The sequence below is a fragment of the Anomaloglossus baeobatrachus genome, chromosome 6 (assembly GCF_048569485.1).
Source record: "Anomaloglossus baeobatrachus isolate aAnoBae1 chromosome 6, aAnoBae1.hap1, whole genome shotgun sequence".
NCBI lineage: Eukaryota > Metazoa > Chordata > Amphibia > Anura > Aromobatidae > Anomaloglossus > Anomaloglossus baeobatrachus.
The window spans coordinates 176,138,019-176,164,255 of NC_134358.1; the positions used below are offsets into that span (position 1 = coordinate 176,138,019).

Here is a 26,237-nt window from a genome sequence, read left to right on the forward strand (position 1 = left end):
GAATGATGGGAAGAAAAAAGTTTGGAGAAGAAAGGGAACGGCACATGATCCAAGGCACACCATATCCTCTGTAAAATATGGTGGAGGCAACGTGATGGCATGGGCATGCATGGCTTTCAATGGCACTGGGTCACTTGTGTTTATTGATGACATAACAGCAGACAAGAGTAGCCGGATTAATTCTGAAGTGTACCAGGATATACTTTCAGCCCAGATTCAGCCAAATGCCGCAAAGTTGATCGGACGGCGCTTCATAGTACAGATGGACAATGACCCCAAGCATACAGCCAAAGCTACCCAGGAGTTCATGAGTGCAAAAAAGTGGAACATTCTGCAATGGCCAAGTCAATCACCAGATCTTAACCCAATTGAGCATGCTTTTCACTTGCTCAAATCCAGACTTAAGACGGAAAGACCCACAAACAAGCAAGACCTGAAGGCTGCAGCTGTAAAGGCCTGGCAAAGCATTAAGAAGGAGGAAACCCAGCGTTTGGTGATGTCCATGGGTTCCAGACTTAAGGCAGTGATTGCCTCCAAAGGATTCGCAACAAAATATTGAAAATAAAAATATTTTGTTTGGGTTTGGTTTATTTGTCCAATTACTTTTGACCTCCTAAAATGTGGAGTGTTTGTAAAGAAATGTGTACAATTCCTACAATTTCTATCAGATATTTTTGTTCAAACCTTCAAATTAAACGTTACAATCTGCACTTGAATTCTGTTGTCGAGGTTTCATTTCAAATCCAATGTGGTGGCATGCAGAGCCCAACTCGCGAAAATTGTGTCACTGTCCAAATATTTCTGGACCTAACTGTACATACATATATATATATATATATCAATGTATATGTTTCAATATACAGGGTGGTCCAAAAGTAGGTGGACAGTATGTGTAATAGGGTTAACAAACTTGGTGTAAAGTGAAACTGACTCAGTTGCCCTTAGCAACCAATCAGACTCAACCTTTCATTTTCCAAAGAGTCTGTGAAGAATGAAAAGTGAAATCTGATTGGTTGCTAATGACAGTCAGTTTCACTTTACACCATGTATGACAACCTATTACACATACTGTCCACCTACTTTTGGACCATCCTGTATATTTATACACACACTAATATTGTAGTTGCAATGTTGAAGTCTTGTTCTTCTTTCTCATGATTCAGAGGAAATAGATATAATTAAGTCGTTCTGACAGAATTACTGCATTCCTCATTTGCAATTTTGTCTTCCAGAAAAAGCAATTCCCGAAGAATAAACAGGATGCTTTCTGATGACTCTGCACACACCCCTGTGTTCAACCGATCCATCTCTGAAACATCCATGGATAACTCATCAATGGAAGATTTCTGGTGTGAACTTAAGAACATCAAAGAGAACAGCGAGAATGGGTCGGATGACAGTCTGCTAATGGATGTCAAGCCTGTGGATGGTATGGGTGTTACTCTTTTTCTGATTTGTAGACTGCAGTGATACGGATGTGTCACCAAATGTTCAAAGTAGTCATAATGAGAGTATATTTGTGGTAAGTAGTGTTCCCTGTAAGCTGTGGAGAGGAAAGAGGTTAATCAGCTCCAGAAGCATATTGTAAGAACTGAGACACTGGGACACATTTATCAATACTGTCTTAAAAGATTATTCCCATCTCCAAGATCCTATCCCAATATGTAGTATGTGTCACAATAATATTAGAAAATACCTCCAATTTGAAATGTAGTATAATTCTCCTCATTAGCTATGTCACTTACTTCATATGCAGGGTATTGCAGGACCATGGTTATGACCATTAGCAACTAACTAACTAACTGTGACTATATCTGTGGTCGTAACCATAGATACCTAAGGTCCTGCAATGCACATGAGGTAAGTGACATAGTGAATCAGAAGAACTATACTACATTTCTAATTGGATGTATTTGTTAAGATTATTATTATACCTACTACATTTTGGGATAGGATCTTGGAGATGGGAATACCCTTTTATTCATAGGGCAAATTTAGACTGGACGGTCTTAAAATGCAGCATATTTATCAGTGATTCCTCCTGTTTGATAATTCTGGCACATATTAAGAAAGTGTAATCTCATTTTACACCACCTCCTAGCTTACTTTGTCAAATAATTTGCAAATAGTTTGGTTCAAATTTTTGCTACAATTTTTTTTGCTACAATTTTTGCTTTGATGAACGCACTTTCCTGCCAAGCCTCACGATTTATATCAAATAGTGCTTCATTTTTAGAGGGATTATCCATGTATATATGATGAAGTATATGTGATCTATCCATAAGACCCAGCAACCCCGGTGATCAACTGTAAGCTCCTTTAGATATATGGGTTAGAAAACAGCAGCCCCATACATTGTGTAATGGCAGCTGCTGAGCACGTTATCTCCCATTGCAGAGCACAATGTATAGGGCTGTGGAGTTCTGCTCCCTACATTTCAAGGCCCCTTTACACACTGAGACTTTCTAGCGATCTCAACCTGGCCGGGATCGCTGGAAAGTCTCTAAACAGTCGCTGGTGAGCTGTCAAACAGGCAGACCTGGCCAACGACGCAGCAGTGATACGGACCTGCAGAACGACCTCGCTGGTCGTTGGGGACGTGTCACACAGCAGCTATTTGACAACTCATACCTATGTTGGGGTGTGGTGTTTGGCGCTGAAGCCACCTAGGTGTCCTTTATACATGCCCCCCTCAGCTCCGATTGGTGATCGCTAGTGCGTTCTTATTGGCGACCCCGAGCTTGGAAAGATTGGCAAAAGCCACGCTTGTATTTCATTTGTTCCTGAGCTTCTGTTGCTTAGCGGATCTTTGTAGAGTTCTCTGTGCGGCGACTCCACACTGGCTTATCTATACAGCATCAATACAGCTTCAATCAAATGATGCATACCGTATAGGCTTTATAGTATTGCAGACTGGAGAACTCTCTAATGATCCGCAAACCAGCATGCTCAGGAACAAGGTAGCTTTAGCTTTGAAACAAAGGACGGAAGCACTAACGATGCCTTCTTTTCAGTGAAAGCCGCCTAATCAGAACGCAACAGCGACCACCAATCGGAGGTAAGGGGGCGGGAAAGGGAATGCTATAGCACACCTACGGGCTGGATTCTAATTCACTAACGAAGTCATTGTAACGGTGTCAAACACACCGATACATGCTGCGCTGCGGGACACACAGGACCAAAAAATGTTCCTGAACGATTTGTAGCAATCAGTGACCTCACAGTGGGGGCCAGGTCAATGATGCATGTCACACACTGCAATGTCGCTGGGGAGGTCGCTATTACATCACAAAACCGGTGATGTTACAGCGATATCGCTAGCGATGTTGCAGTGTGTAAAGGGGCCTTAAGGCTACATTCCCAAGATAAGCTATTGTTGATTTTTTGATGCTGCAGAATTTCTGTACCATTTCTGCACTTATTATATAAATTAGATTATTTCTATATCTTACATTTGTTTTTGTGTGCCTTTTTTGTGTTTTTATCACATTTTTAAAGCATTTTCGCCTTTTGTTGGTGTCATTTTTTAATTAAAGCTGATTGCCGAGCACGATAGTCCCCGCCCCCGTCGCAGCAGCGATATCTTGTGATAGCAGCCATAGCGAACATTGTTGTCGCGGGCGGGGAGGACACCGTCGCTGCTGCGCTCTCGCTAATGCTCGGGTCCGGCACTGCTGCAATGGCTGCTCGGTGGCTCGAGCGGTGGGCCGGATCCGGGGACTCGAGTGGCGCTCCTCGCCCGTGAGTGAAAGGGGTGGTTGGTTTGGGGAATTTAGTCCGTGACGCCACCCACGGGTTGTGGTGAAGATGGGCACCACCGCTGCTGATGATGGGGATCCCGGGAGCGATGGTAAGGAGCAGCTCGGATGTTGTTTTCCCCCTCCGTGGGTAGGGGTCGGTGGTCCCGGGGCCCGGTGATGTTGTGACGGGGAGGCAGGGTTGGTGAGGTGCAGGGTTGCAGGGACAGTGCGGCGCGGTGCCGGATGGCACGGGTGTACTCACTCAGCAAGAAAGGTACAAAGTCCTCGGTAAACCAAACGGCTGGATGGACGGGTCCCGCAGCCGGCTGCGGTGTCTCTCCCCGGACAGGTGATGGTGGCTGTCTTTCCCTGCCCCTTGATGTTCTCTTTCTGACTACTATGGATTCCCAACGGTAGTCCGCTCCCCGGTGTATGGGTACCGAAGGAGCCCATTTGCCCGCAGACGCTGGCCCTAGGGTCTCTAGCCTTAGGCGGTAGCTGTATACCCTCACGGTGAGGGCGGTTGCCTTCAATCGGGACTTTTGCTTTTGTGAAACCCCTGGGGTTCCAGTCACATTCGGATCTGACTATTGACGGCGGCTCCAAGCCTGGTCGGGGTCCGATGGCCGTGCCTGTGTGTGCTGGCTTCACTTCGCTCCCCGGTCAGTACCGGCGGGCCGTTGCCCGTCCCCGGTCCTACGGTTCCACGTTGCTCCACCACTCCTGCAGACGGCCACCACCATCTGCCAACCTTGCTGTCTTTACTCCTCACTTCTCAAACTCCAACACTGTTCTGTCACTTTTCCCGCCTCCAGGACTGTGAACTCCTTGGTGGGTGGGGCCAACCACTTGGCTCTGCCCCACCTGGTGTGGACATCAGACACTGGAGGGAGGCAACAAGGGTTTTTGTTTGGCTGGTGTCCTTGTCTAGTGGGGAGGCGGGGGGTGTTTGTATGTTATCTGTGACGACCTGGCTAGGCCAGGGCGCCACATTATCGCTACGGCAGCTTCACATGGACTCACCTGCCTTGCGACGTCGATCTCCTTAATAAGGAGATGGGTGGTGCGGCGTCATAGCGACGTCACACGGCAGGCGGCCAATAGAAGCGGAGGGGCGGAGATGAGTGGGACATAAACATCCCACCCACCTCTGTCATTCCGCATAGCCGGCGTGAGCTGCAGGACGCAGGTAGGAGATGTTCCTCGCTCCTGCGGCTTCACACACAGCTATGTGTGCTGTCGCAGGAACGAGGAACAACATCGTACCTGTCGCAGTCGCGTAATTATGGAATTCCCAGACACTACACCGATGATACGATTACGACGATTTTGCGCTCGTTAATCATATCATCTAGGATTTACACACTACGATGTCGAGTGCGACGCCGGAAGTGCGTCACTTTCGACATGACCCCTCCGACTTCGTACCTGCGATGTTGTAGTGTGCAAAGTGCCCCTAAGACTCTGCATATTTGATGTAGTGAAAATACAGAGTCAAAACTTCTCTAAAAACCCATCGTGGGCACACAGCTTAAGTGGGAGGAAACATATTAAAATGACACGTAGGTCATCATTCCCTTTATTAGGCCGGGTACACATATCCGGCTTTTCTCCAGTTTGACGGATGTGGCGCACACCCGTACAGTATGATACAGTACAGTGGCAGCGCCGCAACTTCCGGGTCATATGCTCCGGTCACATGACAGCATATGACCGGCGCTTGTTGCGCTGCCAGTGTACTGTATACACTGTACTGGCGTGTGCCGCATCCGTCAAATCGGCGAAAAGCCGGATATGTGTACCTGGCCTTAAGTCTTTTTTGTCTCGTGACATATTTCTTAATTTGGAAATATTTATGAAATGTCACAAAAAAAGTAAAAAGTGCAGGAACATTTATAGACTGAAATGTGACATCTGAAGATTCGCCAAATTAATGAAACATCGAACAACACTTCTAATGGCCAAAACAAAACAAACTTAAGAAATTCCCCTCTTGATAAATTCCCGCAATAATATATAATGAAAGTCATAAAATACACTTTTTGGTGCAGATTTTGCCCCATTTAGCTCTGTAAATCTAATTTGTTTTTCTTCCTGTTTATTTTTCATGGATTGTGTTTCAGATGGTGAGATGGAGGCAGAATGGCTACAAGAAGCGGGCCTGTCCACCCTCATTTCTGGTACTCAGGAACATGACGGCCAGGCTTTGTTGTCCACATTAACGCGAACCCAGGCAGCTGCCGTCCAAAAAAGATACAATTCTTACACCCAGACTATGAGGAAAAAGAACAAACATTCAGTAAGGGATGTACGAGACATATTTGGAATTAATGAATCTTCAGTAAGTACAAGGAGACGCTACATCAGATCTATTGTTGAAATAAGAGGATGGTTTTCTTTTTGGTTTGGTCCATTGGCCTCTGCGAGTTAGGGCGGCTTTGCACGTTGCAACATCGCACGTGCGATGTCGGTGGGGTCAAATCGAAAGTGACGCACATCCGGCGTCACTTTCGACATCGTTGTGTGTAAATTCTAGATGATACGATTAACGAGCGCAAACGCGTCGTTATCGTATCATCGGTGCAGGCTCCGACTTTTCCATAATTACGGTGCCGCGACAGGTACGATGCTGTTCCTCGTTCCTGCGGCAGCACACATCGCTGTGTGTTACGCCGCAGGAGCAAGGAACTTCACCTTACCTGCCGCCGGCGGCTCTAAGGAAGGAAGGATGTGGGCGGGATGTTTACATCCTGCTCATCTCCACCCCTCCGCCGCTATTGGCCGCCTGCCGTGTGACGTCGCTATGACGCCGCACGACTTGCCTCCTTAAGAAGGAGGCGGGTCGCCGGCCAGAGCGACGGTCGCAGGGCAGGTGAGTGCATGTGAAGCTGGCAATGCGATAATTTTCGCTACGCCAGCTATCACAAGATATCGTACCTGCGACGGGGGCGGGGACTATCGCGTGCGACATCGCAGCATCGGCTTGCGATGTTGCAACGTACAAAGCCCGCCTTACACTATGGGTTAAAACAATGTTGTTAAAGGAGTTATCCGCCTTCTCATTTTGCTTGTTTGTCAAAATGAAAATGCTTATACTCCTCTACGGTGCTGGCGCCATTCCAGTGTTGTCGGCACTCACTCTCCCAAGGCTCACGTGACATTGTTACCTCACGCAGGCCCTGGACCAATCAGCGCCAGCTTCACTCTCCCCACCTTCAGATGAATTGAACATCAATAGGAAGTCAGATTGACAACGTCCTGTTCATCCCTATTGATATTTGTTACGTGGGGACAGTGAAGGCAGAGCTGACTGGGTGCAGGTCCCACGTGATGTAATGTTACGTGAGCCCCGGGAGAGTGAGTGCCAACACCAGTGGAATAACGCCACCACTGGAGGTGAGTTTTTATTTTACCAGGGGAAAATACTCAGATTGACAAAGGGTTGTCTGAGTATTTTAGTGAATCTCTAATAACAGAAATGATATGTAGGAATCATATGGATGGGTTCTTTTTGAAATAAGAGCTTTTGTTGAATGTACCACTAATAGCTGACATATCTGTAAATTTCAGGGTCAAATACTTGAGATTTTTCTCTCTTATCACTGACATGACTAGTATGCAAATCCATAAAGCGAGATCCTGTGCAGGATTCACCTCTTTTACATCGGTTTCTTCTATGACAATCAGATTAGAAAAGAAAGAATTGAAATGTTAGAGTAATAAAGATTTATATGGGTAAGGCAAGTCTGGATGACTGTTCCAAACAAATTCTCCATTAGTTCATTGAATGTATGGCATGTGATCACACTGTGAAGAAGCTCCTGACTCATCTATGCTTCCTGCATTACTCGACCTTTAGGTATCTGTGACATGTATTTCTGCATACTGGAGGAAGTGTGAATACGGGCCCGTAGTCACATCACTCTGCACTGATATGTCAATAATGTAAATTTAGAAAATAGACTTTAATGGGACTATATTGGTACACACTGTGTATTATTGGGCAGGAGACTTTGCATGCCATATTTTTTCATGCAAGCAATGCCCATTGTATCAACCAAAACTAGACTTTTTTTTCTCTTTTTGTTTCCCCCATTAAATTCATTTGGATCACTTAAAGGGAATTTGTCACCAGGTTTTTGCTACCACATCTAATATAGGGGCAGAGACCCTGATTTCAGTAAAAAATCACATACTGAGCTGCTTGTTGCAGTTTTGATAAAATCATGGTTTTATCTGATGCAAATCTACCAGTTCTCTGAATGCTGAGCTCTGTAACTCCGCCCACACAATTGATTGGCTGTTTTCTGTGTACATTGTGTATAGGAAGAAAGCTGCCAATCAGTGGGGGTGGAAGGGTTATACAGATCCAATTACTGTAGAGGACTACATGAAGGCAAATTTATTAGTTCTCTAGTAATAATGAAATGGAGTTGCTGGAGGTCGCCGGCAGACAGAAGAGTTACTCACGACTGTAGACAGGTAGCAGGATTGGTAGAGATCACAGGCAGACAGGTAGCAGAGTAAGGCCTTGTATGCAAGCTGCATTTTTTATGTGCTTTTTGGTGCAGTCTTGGTGCATTTTGTTGCCCAAATGTGCGCACGTTGCTTATTTTTTCCTTGCAGTTTTGGGTGCAGAAAAAGAAGCAGCATGTCACTTGTTGGTGTGTTTTTTTCATACATTTTTAGCCCTTCCAGCCAATTATTTCACTAAAAAATGCACTTCACAAATTTTTTTGGTGCGATTTTCTGCCATAAGGTGCATTTTTTGGTGTAAAAAATTACTCACCATGCACACATAGGCATAGTGGAGAACCGCAGGTAGAAAGCTCTCAGGAGTGATAGGGAAGTTTGACAACCTTGGAAGCCACACAACACCGAAGGTGAACACAAGACAGATGGACCAGAGACCCGGGACAGGTCGCAGGCAGGACTCTGGAGGTCACCAGAGGCCACAATGCAGCACAACAAACCAACTCCAGCTCAGTCTCTTAGAACTTATCAAACAGGGTTAGTCTTCATCAATAGCAGGGCCCATGTGAGTCCAAGAAGCCCTTAAATAGGCCAAGGAAGGTCCTCAAATTGAAACACTTCAGGCTACTTGTAAAACCTGATGTGGAGCATAGTCCAAGCCAGGGGCAGAAGCGTAATAGTGATTTTTATAAGAACTACACCAACCAGATCAGTAAAGCCCCTTTCACACCTCAGTTTTTTGCCATCAGTCACAATCCGTTTTGTTGACGGATCGACGGATCAGTCTCAGATTGTGACTAAACTGATGCAACGCATCCGTTTTTCGACGGATCCGACTAGCTGGGGGCTAAATAATAAAGTCGATGAGAAAAAAACGGTTCAAGTGGCATCAATCGCTGGATCCGTTTTTTTCAAAATTCAACGGATTGTGACCGATGGCAAAAAACTGATGTGTGAAAGGGGCCTAAGTGACACATCACTGGAATCAGGATCTCTGCCCCTGCCCCTACATTATGCTGCTCTCAGATTAGTTGTCAAAAACCTGGTGACATACCGTATTCCCTTTAAGCCATTGCATGAGGTTTTTTTTACTCATCTCTTCGCAGTCACAGCAGTGTGAACATAGCCTAATCATGGGATCTTCTGAATGTAATCTTATAACCTTGACTTATTAGCAGGCATTTCCTATTTTACACCATCTGCTTCAGAATGGAAAATCTTAATCCTATTACTATTATTAAATTATTCTGAATTAGAAATGAAGTTTCAGTTATATCTGGTAATAGTTGGAACATATAGTTTGTATTTAGTAATGATGATGCAATACATCCTCCCACTTCATATTATACATTAAATCGTATTATACATGCTCCTTTAGTTGGTCACTAATACTCAGGAATTCCTTTAGAAAAATATTTATGAATGCAACAGGAAGGCTCGATAAAGCAAAGGAAGTTCATAGAATGACGCTGGAGAGTGAGACGTTCCTCTCTTTAGTGGTAGAAGAGACAGAGAAGGGAACTTTAAAATCAACGAGTTCATCCAAAATCTTTATGCAAAAGATAAAAATGTGGCATAGGCCACGTACAGGGAGAGAGCCGCACTTAGTGCTGTGCATGCAATTTTTTTCTGTTTTGCCTTATTTGCGATGTTTATTACTATAGGGACTGTTTTTATATAAAACTACAGTAGTTGCAAATTAGAAACAATGGAATGTTTTCCCCTTGTCGCTTTAAATCTAAAGGTTTTAGGGTTTATCCAAAAATGTGACTACTGATTATCTCAAAACTGTATTTTCGTGTGCCTAATATTTATACAATTTTGTAATATACATCAATCCCTTACATGTTCAACACCTTTGCTTGTATGAGAATGTACATTTGAAGATTTAACCTCCGTTCCTGAAGATCACACAGTGATGATCACACAGGTGCATGACTCACGAATGTCCTCAGTCGTCAGATCTCCGCGTTCTGTTGAGCTCTGCACATGGCTGATGAGAACAGATTGACGGATCAACAAGCAGAGACATCAGCATTAGGGAGGAGATTATACAGTATTAAATAACTGCATAAGTGAGGTTAAATGTTGGCCCTATATGTACTAAGTATTATTATACACTCACGAAAAGTAACCTGTCACCAGGTTTTCCTCTTATAAGCTGGAGTCACCACCAGTGAGCTCTTATATACAGAATTCTAGATTACTGTATATAAGAGCCCAGGCCACTCTGTGAACTTCTCTTATACTCACCTGCGGGGCGGTCCGGTCCAATGGGCGTCGCTGGTCTCGGGTCCGGCACCTTCTCCATCTTGTGCACTCACGGTCCTCCTTCCCATACCTGTGTGGATGACGTGTCCTACATCATCCACACAGAGGCCTCTATAGCGCTCCTGCGCACTTTGATTTGCCCTGCTCAGAGCAGATTAAAGTATTGTAGTGCACATGCGCGGGCGATCTTTAACCCTTCCCCTCGCCTGCGCATTACAGTACTTTACTCGGCTCTCAGCTGGGAAAATCAAAGGAAACATGCATAGGAGCGAAATAGAGGCCTCTCTGTGGATGACAAAGGATGTGTCATCCTCACGGGGCTGGTAAGGAGGACGTCAACTGCACAAGATAGAGGAATCACTGGACCGAGACCAGTGACACTAATCGGACCTGACCACCCCCTACGTGAGTATAATAAAGGGGGTTTTTTTATGTTCTACTGACTGGTCTGGGCTCTTATATACAGCATTCTACAATACTGTATATAGGGGCTCACTGGTGGTGGCTGCAGCTCATAAGGGAAAAATCTGGTTACAGGTTACCTTTAAAGGGGTGCTTCAGTAATAGAAAAAAATAAACAATTAAAGGATATTTTTAAGTAAAGAGATAATGACTATAGAATTAAAGTGACCACTGCTCGTTACACTGACAGAAGCCTGTCCAGGAATGTTAGGTCAGGAGCCTGTGAGCATGTGCAGGAGGAAGATCTGCTGCTGGGACCTGGAGATAAGCTGTGTAACGTTTACTTATTCAGAAAGACAGGATGTTCTGAAATTCGGTACCATTGGTATCTTCAGCAGTATTAGTGGAGCACATCACTACATATGAGGGAAGAGAAGAGGAACATCTACTGCACATGCTCACAGGCACCAGACTTAGCATTCTAGACAGGTTTCCATCAGTGTAACCAGATGGCAGCCAGTTTCATTCTATAGTGATTACATGGACAAAATGAGTGTGATGTGCAAATTAAATGTATTTAGGAATTTATTTATAACAATATTTTCCTCAGTTATTTAGTCTTTTCTATTTCCAAATAACCATGGACCTTCCCAGCCTGATAATAGCAGCCAACAGCTGTCTGCTGTACCTTTGCTGGCTATCAAAAATGGGGGGAACCCAAGTAGATTTTTGTTCATTTAATTATTTATTTATTTGGCTAATATCTGTACAATCTACCTATCTATCATCTATCTATATCTATATTTCATTATATCTATTATCTATGTATCTGTCTTTCTCTCTCTGTTTATCATCTATAGCCATCTATCAATCTATTATCTATTAGCTATCTCTCTGTGTATCATCTACATCTATCTATTGTTTATCCATCTCTCTATCTTTCATACTTTTTATCATCTATATCTATCATCTATCTATTTATCTATTATCTCTCTATCCATCTATCTATCTATCTATCCATTCTATTATCTACAGTCATATGAAAAAGTTTGGGCACCCCTATTAATGTTAACCTTTTTTCTTTATAACAAATTGGGTTTTTGCAACAGCTATTTCAGTTTCATATATCTAATAACTGATGGACTGAGTAATATTTCTGGATTGAAATGAGGTTTATTGTACTAACAGAAAATGTGCAATCCGCATTTAAACAAAATTTGACCGGTAAAAAAGTATGGGCACCTCAACATAAAAGTGACATTAATATTTTGTAGATCCTCATTTTGCAAAAATAACAGCCTCTAGTCACTTCCTGTAGCTTTTAATGAGTTCCTGGATCCTGGATGAAGGTATATTTGACCATTTCTGTTTACAAAACAATTCCAGTTCAGTTAAGTTTGATGGTCGCCGAACATGGACAGCACGCTTCAAATCATCCCACAGATGTTCAATGATATTCAGGTCTGGGGACTGGGATGGCCATTCCAGAACATTGTAATTGTTCCTCTGCATGAATGCCTGAGTAGATTTGGAGCGGTGTTTTGGATCATTGTCTTGCTGAAATATCCATCCCCTGCGTAACTTCAACTTCATCACTGATTCTTGCACATTATTGTCAAGAATCTGCTGATACTGAGTTGAATCCATGTGACCCTCAACCTTAACAAGATTCCCGGTGCCGGCATTGGCCACACAGCCCCAAGGCATGATGGAACCTCCACCAAATTTTACTGTGGGTAGCAAGTGCTTTTCTTGGAATGCCGTGTTTTTTTGCCTCCATGCATAACGCCTTTTTGTATGACCAAACAACTCAATCTTTGTTTCATCAGTCTACAGGACTTTCTTCCAAAATGTAACTGGCTTGTCCAAATGTGCTTTTGCATACCTCAGGCGACTGTTTGTGGCGTGCTTGCAGAAACGGCTTCTTTCGCATCACTCTCCCATACAGCTTCTCCTTGTGCAACGTGCGCTGTATTGTTGACCGATGCACATTGATACCATCTGCAGCAAGATGATGCTGCAGGCCTTTGGAGGTGGCCTGTGGATTGTCCTTGACTGTTCTCACCATTCTTCTTCTCTGCCTTTCTGATATCTGCCACTTCTGGGCTTAACAAGAACTGTACCTGTGTTCTTCCATTTCCTTATGTTCCTCACAGTGGAAACTGACAGTTTAAATCTCTGAGACAACTTTTTGTATCCTTCCCCTGAACAATTATGTTGAATAATCTTTGTTTTCGGATCATTTGAGAGTTGTTTTGAGGAGCCTATGATGCCACTCTTCATAGGAGATTCAAATAGGAGAACAACTTGCAAGTGGCCACCTTAAATAACTATTCTCATGATTGGATACACCTGCCTATGAAGTTCAAAGCTCAATGAGGTTACAAAACCAATTTAGTGCTTTAGTAAGTCAGTAAAAAGTAGTTAGGAGTGTTCAAATCAAGAAATTGATAAGTGTGGCCATACTTTTGCATCGGTCAAATTTTATTTAAATGCGGATTGCACATTTTCTGTTAGTACAATAAACCTCATGTCAATCCAGAAATATTACTCAGTCCATCAGTTATTAGATATATGAAACTGAAATAGCTGTTGCAAAAACCCAAATTGTTATAAAGAAAAAAGGTTAACATTAATAGGGGTGCCCAAACTTTTTCATATGACTGTATCTATCTATCTATCCATTTATCTATCCATCTATCTATCTATCTATCTATCTATCTATCTATCTATCCTCTTTGCATATTGTTAACACATAAGTGCATTCAATGAATTACTGATTTTGATTTCCTCTCTATGCCACATAGACGGCACACGGATGTCACACGGATCCATGTGCAGTACGTGTTTTTTTTCTCAGACCCGTTGACTTGTATGGGTCCATGTGATCTGTGCTGCCAGGAAAAACAGACATGTCGTGTGTGGATCACACGGACACACATGTGGTTCACACGAATACACAGTCAGTTTTAAAAAACGGAGTTGTGAAGACCAACATAGATTTTAATGAGCATGTCTCGTGTACGTGTGAAAATTGACACTACACATGCCGGAACCACGTACGTGTGAAGGAGGCCTTAGTGAATTTCAAACACCGTACACCAGAACCCTCTTTATCGAGACCAAAAATAATACATCGGGACTTTGTGTTGCAATGTTTTAAACCTATGAATCATTGTTTTTTGTGTTTTTGCAGCCCACATTTGAACCCATACCGGTATGCCCTCTTGCAACAAATGGGATTCCAATCCCCATGAAGAAACCAATCAGGAAGCCTGTCACTCGTAAGTTTGCTCATATCAGTTTAGGAGTAGATTGCACTACTTTGATGCTTCTTAGCATACACTAGTAGATTGGTATATATAGTTACTTTTAACAATCAGTTTTATCATCAAACAATGATTATTCTGCATAATTTTCAAAATGTCTTTTTGTATTTCAGCTAACAGCTGCACTTTAGAAAAAATTAACCCAGCGGTAGCAGAAGAACTGTCTTTTGAAGTGTCCTTTTCAGAAGCCATTGTTACTGATGATAAAGAGAAACAGCCAAACCAAAGAATTAAAAAAGACGATTGTATCTTACCTGTAAGTGCACAAAGAATAGTTTTTATCTGCTAGATTTCATTGAAAGCAAATGTGAGGCCAATCTTGTACAGAGTATTTATAGTCCATGATAAGTAATATTTATTAAGGAAGGATAGTGATATCACTGATTGTATGAATATGAAGTAAAGGTCCAGTCACACTAAGCAACTTACCAGCGATCCCAACAACGATAGGGATCGCTGGTAAGTTGCTAGGAGGTTGCTGGTGAGATGTCACACTGCGACGCTCCAGCGATCCCACCAGGAACCTGATCTGGCAGGGATCGCTGGAGCGTGGCTACACGAGTTGCTGGTGAGCTCACCAGCAACCAGTGACAAGCCCCCAGCGCCACGTGGAAGATGCTGCGCTTGGTAACTAAGGTAAATATCAGGTAACCAACCCGATATTTACCTTGGTTACCAGCGCACGGAGCTACACGTGCAGAGAACAGGGAGCAGCGCACACTGAGCGCTGGCTCCCTGCTCTCCTAGTTACAGCACACATCGGGTTAATTAACCCGATGTGTCCTGCAGCTACATGTGCACAGAGCAGGAGCCGGCAGCACAGGCAGTGAGAGCGGCGGAGGCTGGTAACAAAGGTAAATATCGGGTAACCAAGGACAGGGCTTCTTGGTTACCCGATGTTTACTGTGGTTACCAGCCTCCGCAGAAGCCGGCTCCTGCTGCCTGCACATTTAGTTGTTGCTGTCTCGCTGTCACACACAGCGATCTGTGCTTCACAGCGGGACAGCAACAACTAAAAAATGGCCCAGGACATTCAGCAACAACCAACGACCTCACAGCAGGGGCCAGGTTGTTGCTGGATGTCACACACAGCAACATCGCTAGCAACGTCACAAAAGTTGTTCGTTAGCAGCGATGTTGCTAGCGATGTTGCTTAGTGTGACGGGGCCTTAAGTGTATATGTATAACAGTGCTCAAAAGACAATGTGCAATAGTTCTATTGCCCATGTAAGACAAGGTCACAGCACATAGGTGTAGTCACAGAAGTGCATACCTCCAAAGTTCTAAAACAGGAAGATATATATATATATATATTGATATAGTAATTTTCCCCCTATTGAGACTCCTTAGTGTTCTCACCTACTACAATACTCCTTTCATGGCCGCCGTAGAGTTTATTGCCCCTACATACAATATGATATCCCCACACGGAATTACCCCTATGTTTGACCCACATGTATGGTATGATCACCCAACTGTGCCTCCAGCAAAGTATCCTGCCCCCCGTGTGATTCTGCCATGATTCTCCCAACACAGTGGGATGTTCACATAAATCCCTTACATACAATACATTATGAGGTCCTCATATTGACCCCTTCACAGTATTATGCCCCAACAACAGCCCATACTGTATGATGGTCCCCACTGAACCCCACACACTATTATGCACTCACAACCTTGTACATGCTATGATGGCCCTCACAGCCTCCAGCACAGTTTGGTGACCTTACAGCTTCCCACACAGTAAGATGACCCTTTCAGCACCATCCGCAATGTGAAGACCCCTAAATTCCTACACAATGCCTGATGTCCCTCATGCAGAGTGTCGCGGGGCAGTAGTCGTGGGTGAGGGATTGACTTTGCATGCCCTGACACACTACATAAAATACATGGTCCTGTCTTGGTGTGTGGACATGCATTGTGTGGACTACCTTCCGGTCTAAGGGAATAGTCGTCGTGTCTTCAACCCGGCCAGAAAGTCAAATCATCAATCCTCCCTTCACCCAACATTTGTCCTTTTGTCAAAAACATAGTCTTTAAGGGGACAAAGTCCAGGGTGAGATAGGGGCAAAGTCCATAAAGGGATTGGTGCAGAGTCCATGGCTGGTTGGAAAAGTCCTTGGTGAAGGGTGTGCAGCTCTTTCGTGGCTCAAAGTCTATTAGTCTAGCTGGAGGGTTTGCAAAACATGTGCAAATAAACCAGAGGAGGGTTAAAACAAGACTTTGACCATCTTCCTGCCACTCCATTTAAAATCTGGTTTCTAGCCTCAGCATTGTCTCATGTTCTGTGTCTCGGTCATCACTTTAGAATCATGCAATCTAGACTCAAGTCTCCTCTATTCTTCTTTAACCACAAGTCCACAACTGCATGCAGCCGTGCCAACCTACAGACTATGTGATTGTATCTATTACACACTGGGTCTTTACTAAATTTATAGAAGGCACCATCTCTTTCCCTATCAACTAACACCTTTCGTTGTGAGCTAGTCCTCATGTTTAACTACTTCTTGCCTTACAGTCTGGCAACCACATAAATACCATTGTACATTATGCATTATACAGGAACACATGACATCACATCACATTACCAGCACAGTTAACATGTCAGATTATTCACAAAAGATGCAGAAAGAACACAATTCATATTACACAACCCAAGAATACAACAATGCAGATGGTGTCTTTGGGGAAGAAACGCGACAGCACTCAATCCACCTCCCTACACCCACAGCTCCCTACACAATATGGTGGCCCCCACAGCTCACCTCCCACACAGTAAGTTGCTACCACAGTCTCCCCCTACATATGGTGACTCATAAAATTTAAAAAATCAAAGCTACTTGCGTAGGCCATTCCCTCAATGTGCCGCTCTGTGCTGTGGTTTGTGCAATGTGGACTGAGACTTCCTGTAGCAGGCATGATCTATGCTTACCACACAAAGGTAAATGGAGAACCAGGGAGCCAAAAGCTCCTTGCTCCTCTAATGTGTTCAACTATTTCTGCATCTTGAGGATCCAATAACAGTTGAAATTGAGACTCCGGGCAGACTCCCCATTTACCACCCGACTCAAGAGCTTCATAGTTGTCGAATAGTCTGCTGCTATTACTGGTAAGCCACTGCCTTTAGTGACCATATACAGCACATTGGTATTATCGCCAATACTGTGTTTACCCAAAAATAAGACCTACCCGGAAATAAGCCCTAGCGCTTTTTTCGGGGCAAAAAAAGTATAAGACTCAGTCTTATTTTTGGAAAAACATGGTATTATGTGAATAGATCTAAAACATTATGTTCTAGAAAATACAGTATTTGGTAAATTTCTATTCAAAAAATAAAAAATTAAAACTGAACTAGTATTGCAAACATTATGGTTACACGAAACACATATTTATTATACATTATCCCCTGTAAAGTTTTATTTGTTTTTTTTTTTTTTTGCTTCTTTTCAAATGAAAAAATAGGAAACCGTTACCAGACATAGTCAACTAGCTTTTCAACAAAAAGTGCTTAACTATTGGATTTATCTGAGCTACAGTAATATAGTGGATGATTAATATTTCTTTCATCACTTAACAATATCTGACTGATATAGAAATCTGCAGACATCGCTGGGAAATTTCAGCTGGGCCAAGTTTTTCTTTTTGACATGCTTATATGGAATAATCCTGTAAGAGACATACATAATAATAAATAATAATAATAATTTTTCAGGTTCAACCATGTCAATTTATACAAATGATGTATGTGTACATGAAATTTTTAGTAGGTTTAATTTTACATTGCGAGTCAGCCAATCAGAAAATTCCTGTCATCTTTCAGAAATTCATTGTTTGGAAAAGCAGATTTGGGCTTACAGAAGTTGAAGATTTATCACTTGAAGACATGAAAAAAATCCGGTACTTGTCTCTAATTGAATTAACAGCTTTTTATGATGCTTTGGGAATCGAATTAAAGAGGAATAGAGTTCTCCGCGTTAAGGGAAGAGGTAAAATCTGATATTATAAGCTACTTGTGTTTAAGATAATGTTTCAGTCTATTAATGAGTTTGTTTTTATTTATTTATTTTTTATGTGTTTTTTTTTCTTTTTAGAAAATGGCCTTTTTGGAGTTCCTTTGACAACATTATTAGAAATTGATCAAAAGAAAGTGCCTGGCACAAAAGTCCCATTGATCTTTCAAAAAGTAAGAATACAATAAATACAATATTGTGCATATAACCACCAATGGAATGAAAATAGTTTTTCCATGTTTTCTTTAATACATATGTTTTTTGCAGTAATAACATAATCTCGTGCTTAAAAAGGATCTATCACTAAATTTCATATTTATAAAAACTGCAAAAATCATTAAAATTCATGTAGAAATGCATATAAGATGATTCCAGTTTTCTTACTACAACAGCCCATGGTCCCATATATATTTTCAGTCTCCACCCAAACAGCTTGACTGACAGCTGCAGCTTATGCTGGTTATTGTGAGGTCTCATCAGCAGGAGGGAAGAGCTGTCAATCAATCCAGAAATTAAATTAAACTTGTATAAAGGATAATACAGCTATTCTAACCTGTATTTTCAAAGTAATTACATCAGCCTCATCGGGTGTGAAAGATTTTTTAGTAGTGTATTGTGAAATATATTCAAAAAGGGAGAAAAAGCTGTCTGGTAACAAAGTGCACAGCCATTTCATATTATCTACATCAATCTGACAAAAACAACAGAAATTTAATTAAAGAAACTTAAAAACATGTTGGACAGGAAAAAAATCATTTCCAAATATATTGGGACAGGATATAATAATCTTACAGGAATGTCACCAAAATAATATAATATATAGACACTGGGCCATAATATCTACACAGTAGCACCTAGCAGGCACACTAACAGAGGGGGTAATAGATAGTTAAGAAATATACAAATATGTATAAATCATTCTGACTCTAGATAACAAGTGCATAACTTCAATAGCCATCAACAAACAGTTGCCACCATTGCACTGACTGCCATAGAAAATAAAAGAGTACCCAGCACCCCATATTACCTACTACCCTACACGTGTCGCTACTTCAGTAGCTTTGTCAGGGGTTATCCCGTCCACGTGCAGGATAACCCCTGACGAAGCTACTGAAGTAGCGACACGTGTAGGGTAGTAGGTAATATGGGGTGCTGGGAACTCTTTTATTTTCAATGGCAGTCAGTGCAATCATGGCAAATGTTTGTTGATGACTATTGAAGTTATGCACTTGTTATCTAGTATTAGGATGATTTCTACATATTTGTATTTTTCTTAACTATCTATTATCCCCACTGTATAGTGTACCTGCCAGATACTATTGTAGACATTATTGCTCAGTGTCTATATATTATACTATTTTGGTGACATTCCTGTAGGATTATTATATCCTGTCCCAATATATTTGGAAATTATTTTTTCCTGTCCAACATGTTTTTAAGTTTTTTTAATAAAATTTCTGTTGTTTTTGTCAGATTGATATGCATAATATGATATGGCTGTGCACTTTCTGTTACCAGTCAGCTTTTTCTCTCTTTTTTGCATTCATTTTCATGTTCGGACTGTATTGTTAGCATCCCCAATCTGTAGTTATTTATGATTATTTTTGTGCTGCCCACTGGCCTTCTTTTCAGTTTGTATTGTGAAATCTAGTGACATGATTGTTTTGTCTAAAACGTGCATTTTATTCATTAGTTATTGCAGCGACTAGAAGAAACAGGTCTAGAGACTGAAGGAATACTGCGAGTCCCAGGCTCTGCCTCTCGGGTTAAGGTAATTAGTCCATTCTATACCAAATTGGTTGTGCTTATTGTATATAAATCATCAAGTTCTTTATATCTGACAAAGCTTATTAAGGAAACACAAAAAAATGCACCAACCTTGATACTACAAATTTAGATAATAAGTACTAGTTATATTTGGGCAAATTTATTCTAATGAAATTTAATTGTACTCAAATTTTACAAAAATTGATTTTCCTGTAATGTTGGTCTTTGTAATTTACTCCATGTGAATTGAGCAAAATGGTATCTGGCTGGCCACTATTTTGCTGAACCATTAAGGGCCACCAACAGTTAAAAAAGAAAAAAAAATATTACCTCTCTGCTCACCTTTCTGGCCATCTCCGCTGCTAGTGTGCCGCCCCCGTGCCAGCAGCCGCCGCTGCTCGGATCTGGACCTCCTAAGGGGGGTGGCTCGAGGGTCTCCGGACCCGGGGGTCTCGCGGACACGCCGAATAAATGGGGGGACGTAGATGTACGGGCTAGGCCATATTAAGTTTGTGACGCCACCCACGGTGTGTGGTGAGGTGGGACACCACAGCTACTGTTATGGGGCACCCGGGGGAGATATAGTGGCAGCTGGATGTTAATCCCTCCATGGGTAGGGATGGTTGCCCTGAGGCCCAGTGTCTGTGTGCAGGGTATAGCAGCAACAGGGGAATGTTTTGGTTACTCACAGTAAATGAACCACATGAGTCTTTGGTAAACTAAGGTGCTGGTGGCTGGCCGTCGCGGCCGATTGCATTCAGGTCTCCCACTCAGGCTGGTGATCTCTGTCCTTTTCCTCTGCACTGACTTTGTGTATGGTGGACTGCCTGGTCTGGAACTCAGAAGTCCGCTCCCGGCTGGATGTGGCCTAAGGAGCCGTGCCCACAGGCGCTGGCCCGTGGGATCTATGGGCCCTGGTGGTGACCTCCTATCCCTATCGGTGGACTGTTGTCTTCTATGAGGGACTTTGGGCAGGACAGGACCTCTAGTCCTGGCCTCAATCGGTTAATTAACCAGGCCGCTGGTTTCCGGTCCTGGCTTCAGGGTCCGAGTACCCCCCTTTGCGCTCCGGTTTCTGGGTCGGTTCCCCGTGTCTGTACCGGTGGGCTACAACCCTATCCTGGTCCACCTCGGCTCTGCCGAGCTGTCTTCCCGTCTCCTGCTGACGTAGACCACCGTCTGCCACCTAGCCAAAGGCACCAGGGCTCCAACCCTGGCACCGTTCAACTTGAACCTCCTCTGCTGGAGCTACACCTAGCTCCAGCCCACGCTCCTCTCAACTTGAACTACCAACTGCACTCAAAGCTAATCTGCTTGTTTTCCCGCCCCTCGCTGTCTAGACACCTGGGTGGGCATGTCCAACCACCTGGTCCCACCCACTGGTGTGTCTATCATCCTGAGCCTAGTCACTTCCAGAAGTCTCAATCTAGCATGAAGATGTCAGGGTTTCAGCGTGTGGCAGTGGTAGGACGAGTTACGAAAACAGTATGGGGTACAGTGACCAGTAAAAATGAGCCGTGAGGTAAGTACTAGTTATTTTAGGTTTCTTTTTTACATTTTACATTTATTCTCATACGTTTTTAAAGATCCGAGAGCATAACATTCAATTTGGTGAGAATAAATTTAGCTGAAAATCAAATGTCCCTGTGAAATTTGTACAATTTTGGCACAATCGAAGCTTGTCAGGTCTGCTCATCTTTAGTTCTAGTAGAAGATGAGAATCCACCATCAGTTTCAGTTTTAGATACCAACTTAGCTTCTAAATAAGAATATTAAATGCTAAATATAGTTGTTGGGGATGAAAAGTCGGATATTAACATTTTACTACAGGCAATTTTGTTATTTCCATACTAGTTTTTCATTATTAGTATATGAGTCATTTATGAAGACCTAGGAGCTGGAGTTAGGCGGGCTTTGCACGTTGCGACATCGCAGGCCGATGCTGCGATGTCGCACGCGATAGTGCCCGCCCCCGTCGCAGGTACGATATCGTGTGATAGCTGGCGTAGCGAAAATTATCGCTACGCCAGCTTCACACGCACTCACCCGCCCTGCGACCGTCGCTCTGGCCGGCGACCCGCCTCCTTCCTAAGCGGGCGGGTTGTGCGGCGTCACAGCGACGTCACACGGCAGGCGGCCAATCGGAGCGGAGGGGCGGAGATGAGCAGGATGTAAACATCCTGCCCAGCTCCTTCCTTCCGCATATCCTACGGAACGGTGACGCCAGTAGGAGATGTTCCTCGCTCCTGCGGCTTCACACACAGCGATGTGTGCTGCCGCAGGAACGAGGAACAACATCAGACCGTCGCGTCAGCGTAATTATGAATTACGCCGACGCTGCAACGATGATACGATTACGACGATTTTGCGCTCGTTAATCGTATCATCAAGGCTTTACACACTACGATATCGCATGCGATGCCGGATGTGCGTCACTTTCAATTTGACCCCACCGACATCGCACCTGCGATGTCGTAGTGTGCAAAGCCGCCCTTAAAGTGTGGAAACATGAAGGAGATGGAGTCAGAAGTTTGGTTCATGGACTCCACAGCCCTGAAAAGCAGGGTAACAACTATGGGGTTGTAGAAACACATGGTTACACAATTAAAAATCAAAACCTTTCTCAGCAATGAGTTTACATCCTATCTGTTTTCTAAATCCAAAGGAAACATTTCTAGCTGACATCATCCATCCAAAGAATTGGCATAATCCGTGCATATTTATCATAACTGAACTCAGACTACTGTACAGATATGAAACTTTTTTCTGCTTTCATAAATTTTCTGTCCCCAGGTGCAGTTTGATATATATATATAAAAAAACAAACTGGCTAAACTCACCCTCCCCAGGTCCAGTGCTGAGCATCCATCACTGTGCTGATTTCTGTTGTTTGCAGTGCTGACAGCACGTTGATAGCACTGCAGAAACAAAGAGACTGGGGAGGTGGCGAATATTAGTTATGGACCTGGGGATGAGGAGAAAAATACCATTTTGTTTTTACATTAAACCGTCCCTGGGAACAGAACTTTTATGAGAGTAAAACGCCATTAAGAATTCATTAGTACAGAATTGTGACTAGCTAGCGCTGACCCAGTAGATTTTCCATTTTTACAGAGTCTCCGGGAGGAATTGGAATTAAAATTTTATGATAACACTTTTGACTGGAAGAAAGTTCGAAACAACGATGCTGCCGGTCTCCTAAAGATGTTCATAAGGGAACTGCCTACACCTATGTTTACAATGGAGTATCACCCTGCATTCACTGCTTTAGTGGAAAGTAAGTAATTATAATGTTGTCAGAATTAAAGGGATCATCCAGTTTCATCAAACAAATGTTATACTTTATGTAATGAAAAGTTCTATATTTTTCCAATATACTTTCTATATCAGAGCTCAACAACTCAGGGCCGGCGTCAGCACCCGGCAAACCCGGTCAAATCCCGGGCCCTGAGCTGCTGGGGGGCCCACTCGCGATGGTAGGAGTGGCGCACCGCTACTCAGGGGGGCCCGGTGTCCGCGCTGTCACCGCCCCCTCCCCCCGCCGAGGATCGCGCTTTCAATTGTATCGGCATCGCAGGTGTTGATACAATTGAGAGCAATGATGAGAGACGGAGCCGGGCGCTGCCTCTCTTATTATTCTCCCCACTGTGACTGTCGGCACTCTGACAGCTCTGCAGCGGAGCGCAGTGACGTCATCACTGCGCGCCTGCAGTGAGGTCAGAGCGAGCGACAGCAGTGGACGCGCCAAGGAGACTGGAGCAACGGGGGAACGAGGAGAAGTGAGTATTAATCACTGTATACTACATGAGGGTGCCTCCTGCTATCTGGCTCTGCACTGTGCTGTATACAGGCTCTCCTATATAAAGGCTATCTACTATATAAGGGTGCCTCCTGCTATCTGGCTCTGCACTGTGCTGTATACATTGCTGTGCTATATACAAGGTGTATACTACATGAGGGAGGGTGCCTACTGCTATCTGGCTCTGCACTGTGCTGTATACATTGCTGTACTATATACAAGGTGTATACTACATGAGGGAGGGTGTCTACTGCTATCTGGCTCTGCACTGTGCTGTATACTTTGCTGTGCTATATACAAGGTGTATACTACATGAGGGAGGGTGACTTCTGCTATCTGGCTCTGCACTGTGCTGTATACATTGCTGTGCTATATACAAGGTGTATACTACATGAAGGAGGGTGCCTACTGCTATCTGGCTCTGCACTGTGCTGTATACATTGCTGTGCTATGGACAAGGTGTATACTACATGAGGGAGGGTGTTTACTGCTATCTCGCTCTGCACTGTGCTGTATACAGGCTGTCCTATATACAGGCTATATACTATATGATGGAGGGTGCCTACTGCTATCTGTCTCTGCACTGTGCTGTATACATTGCTGTGCTATATACAAGGTGTATACTACATGAGGGAGGGTGCCTACTGCTATCTGGCTCTGCACTGGGCTGTATACATTGCTGTGCTATATACAAGGTGTATACTACATGAGGGAGGGTGCCTACTGCTATCTGGCTCTGCACTGTGCTGTATACAGGCTGTCCTATATACAGGCTATATACTATATGAGGGAGGGTGCCTACTGCTATCTGGCTCTGCACTGTGCTGTATACATTGCTGTGCTAAATACAAGCTGTATACTACATGAGGGTGCCTACTGCGATCTAGCTCTGCACTGTGCTATATACACTGTGCTATATACAGGCTGTCCTATATACAGGCTGTATACTACATGACAGTGCCTAATGCTATCTGGGTCTGCATTGTGCTATATTTGGGCTGTATACTACATGAAAGTGCCTAATGCTATATGTGCGTGCATTGTGCTATATAGGGGCTGTATACTACATGAGGGTGCCTAATGCTATCTGGGTCTGCATTGTGCTATATTTGGGCTGTATACTACATGAAGATGCCTAATGCTATATGTGCCTGCATTGTGCTATATAAGGGCTGTATACTACATGAGGGTGCCTAATGCTATCTGGGTCTGCAATGTGCTATATGCGGGCTGTAGACTACATGAAGGTGCCTAATGCTATATGGGTCTGCATTGTGCTATATGGGGGCTGCTTAATGTTATTTGGGGACTGCATAGTGCAATATGGGGGCTGCATAGTGCATATGGGGGCTACATAATACTATATGGAGGACTATGGGGGCTTCATAACACTATATGGAGGAATATGGGGGCTGCATACTACTTAACCCCCAGAGTTGTATGTCTCATCCACCCAGGTGCTGTTTACCCCCTCAGAGCTGTATATCTTCCCCACACCAGAGCTGTATACCCCCAGAGCTGTATGTCTCCCCCACCCCAGTGCTATATACCCCCAGAGCTGCATGTCATTCCCACCTCAGAGATGTTTGTCCCCCCACCTCAGAGTCACTGCCCTCCTCTAGAGCTGTATGCCCCCCATTGCTGTATACCCCTTCCCTCAGTAATATGTATTCCCGCCAGTAATGTGTTTGTCCCCAGCCTCTCTTGTTATGTACATACAGCAGTGTTAGTGTGCTCTATGTGCGGCCATGTCTGTTAGACAAGCTGGGAGGTGAATGAGGCTGTTGCCGGCTTCCCTATATTAGAAATATATATACAGTATAAATATATAAAAATAATGTGTGTGTGCATGTATGATGTATATCTATGTATATCTATGTATGTCAGTGTATATGACTGTGTATAGATTTGTCTATTTATATGTGTTTTTGTGAATTTCTCTTTAAATAAGTATGTGTACGTATGCCTGTATGTGTATGTATAAGGACTCATGCGCACGTTGCCGAATTTCATGCATTTACGCTGCGTATTGCACTGCAGCGTAAATGCATGTGTCCTGCGTCCTCTGCACAATCTATGAAGATCGCATGAAAGAGCGCATGAAATCGTCTTTTTTTCTGCATAAACACTGCCTCCATTATGCAGTATTTCCGCAGCGATTTGAACCGCACATGTGCTGTCAAATCCCTGCAGAAATTTCTGCAGGGACATGACGCAACGTGCGCACACAGCCTATGTGTGGATGGGGCCCACTGAGACTCTTTCGCCCAGGGCCCACAAAAACCTGAAACCGGCCCTGCAGCCACTGTCAGTAGAAACCATCATTGTTCTGTGCTGACCACGTGATGGACACACAGGTGCGGGACTGACCACATTTCCTGTACAGTGCATGCGCACCACCGCTTTGTCTTGTGAGTGGTCACTCATTGGCTGTTATGAGCCACAT

At 43.6% G+C, this 26,237-nt stretch overlaps 1 protein-coding gene across 2 annotated transcripts in view; it reads left to right on the top strand.

The window, feature by feature from the left end:
• The window catches only part of ARHGAP28 (Rho GTPase activating protein 28), a 230,082-nt gene that overhangs the window by 159,659 nt on the left and 44,186 nt on the right, over positions 1–26,237 (top strand). For both annotated transcript variants that reach the window (XM_075316393.1, XM_075316394.1), the window contains exons 2-9: positions 1,233–1,429; positions 5,864–6,081; positions 14,083–14,170; positions 14,329–14,471; positions 18,036–18,201; positions 18,307–18,398; positions 19,919–19,996; positions 23,107–23,269. In XM_075316393.1, the coding sequence (XP_075172508.1) occupies positions 1,233–1,429; positions 5,864–6,081; positions 14,083–14,170; positions 14,329–14,471; positions 18,036–18,201; positions 18,307–18,398; positions 19,919–19,996; positions 23,107–23,269 (1,145 nt within the window). The remainder of the gene's footprint in view (positions 1–1,232; positions 1,430–5,863; positions 6,082–14,082; positions 14,171–14,328; positions 14,472–18,035; positions 18,202–18,306; positions 18,399–19,918; positions 19,997–23,106; positions 23,270–26,237) is intronic.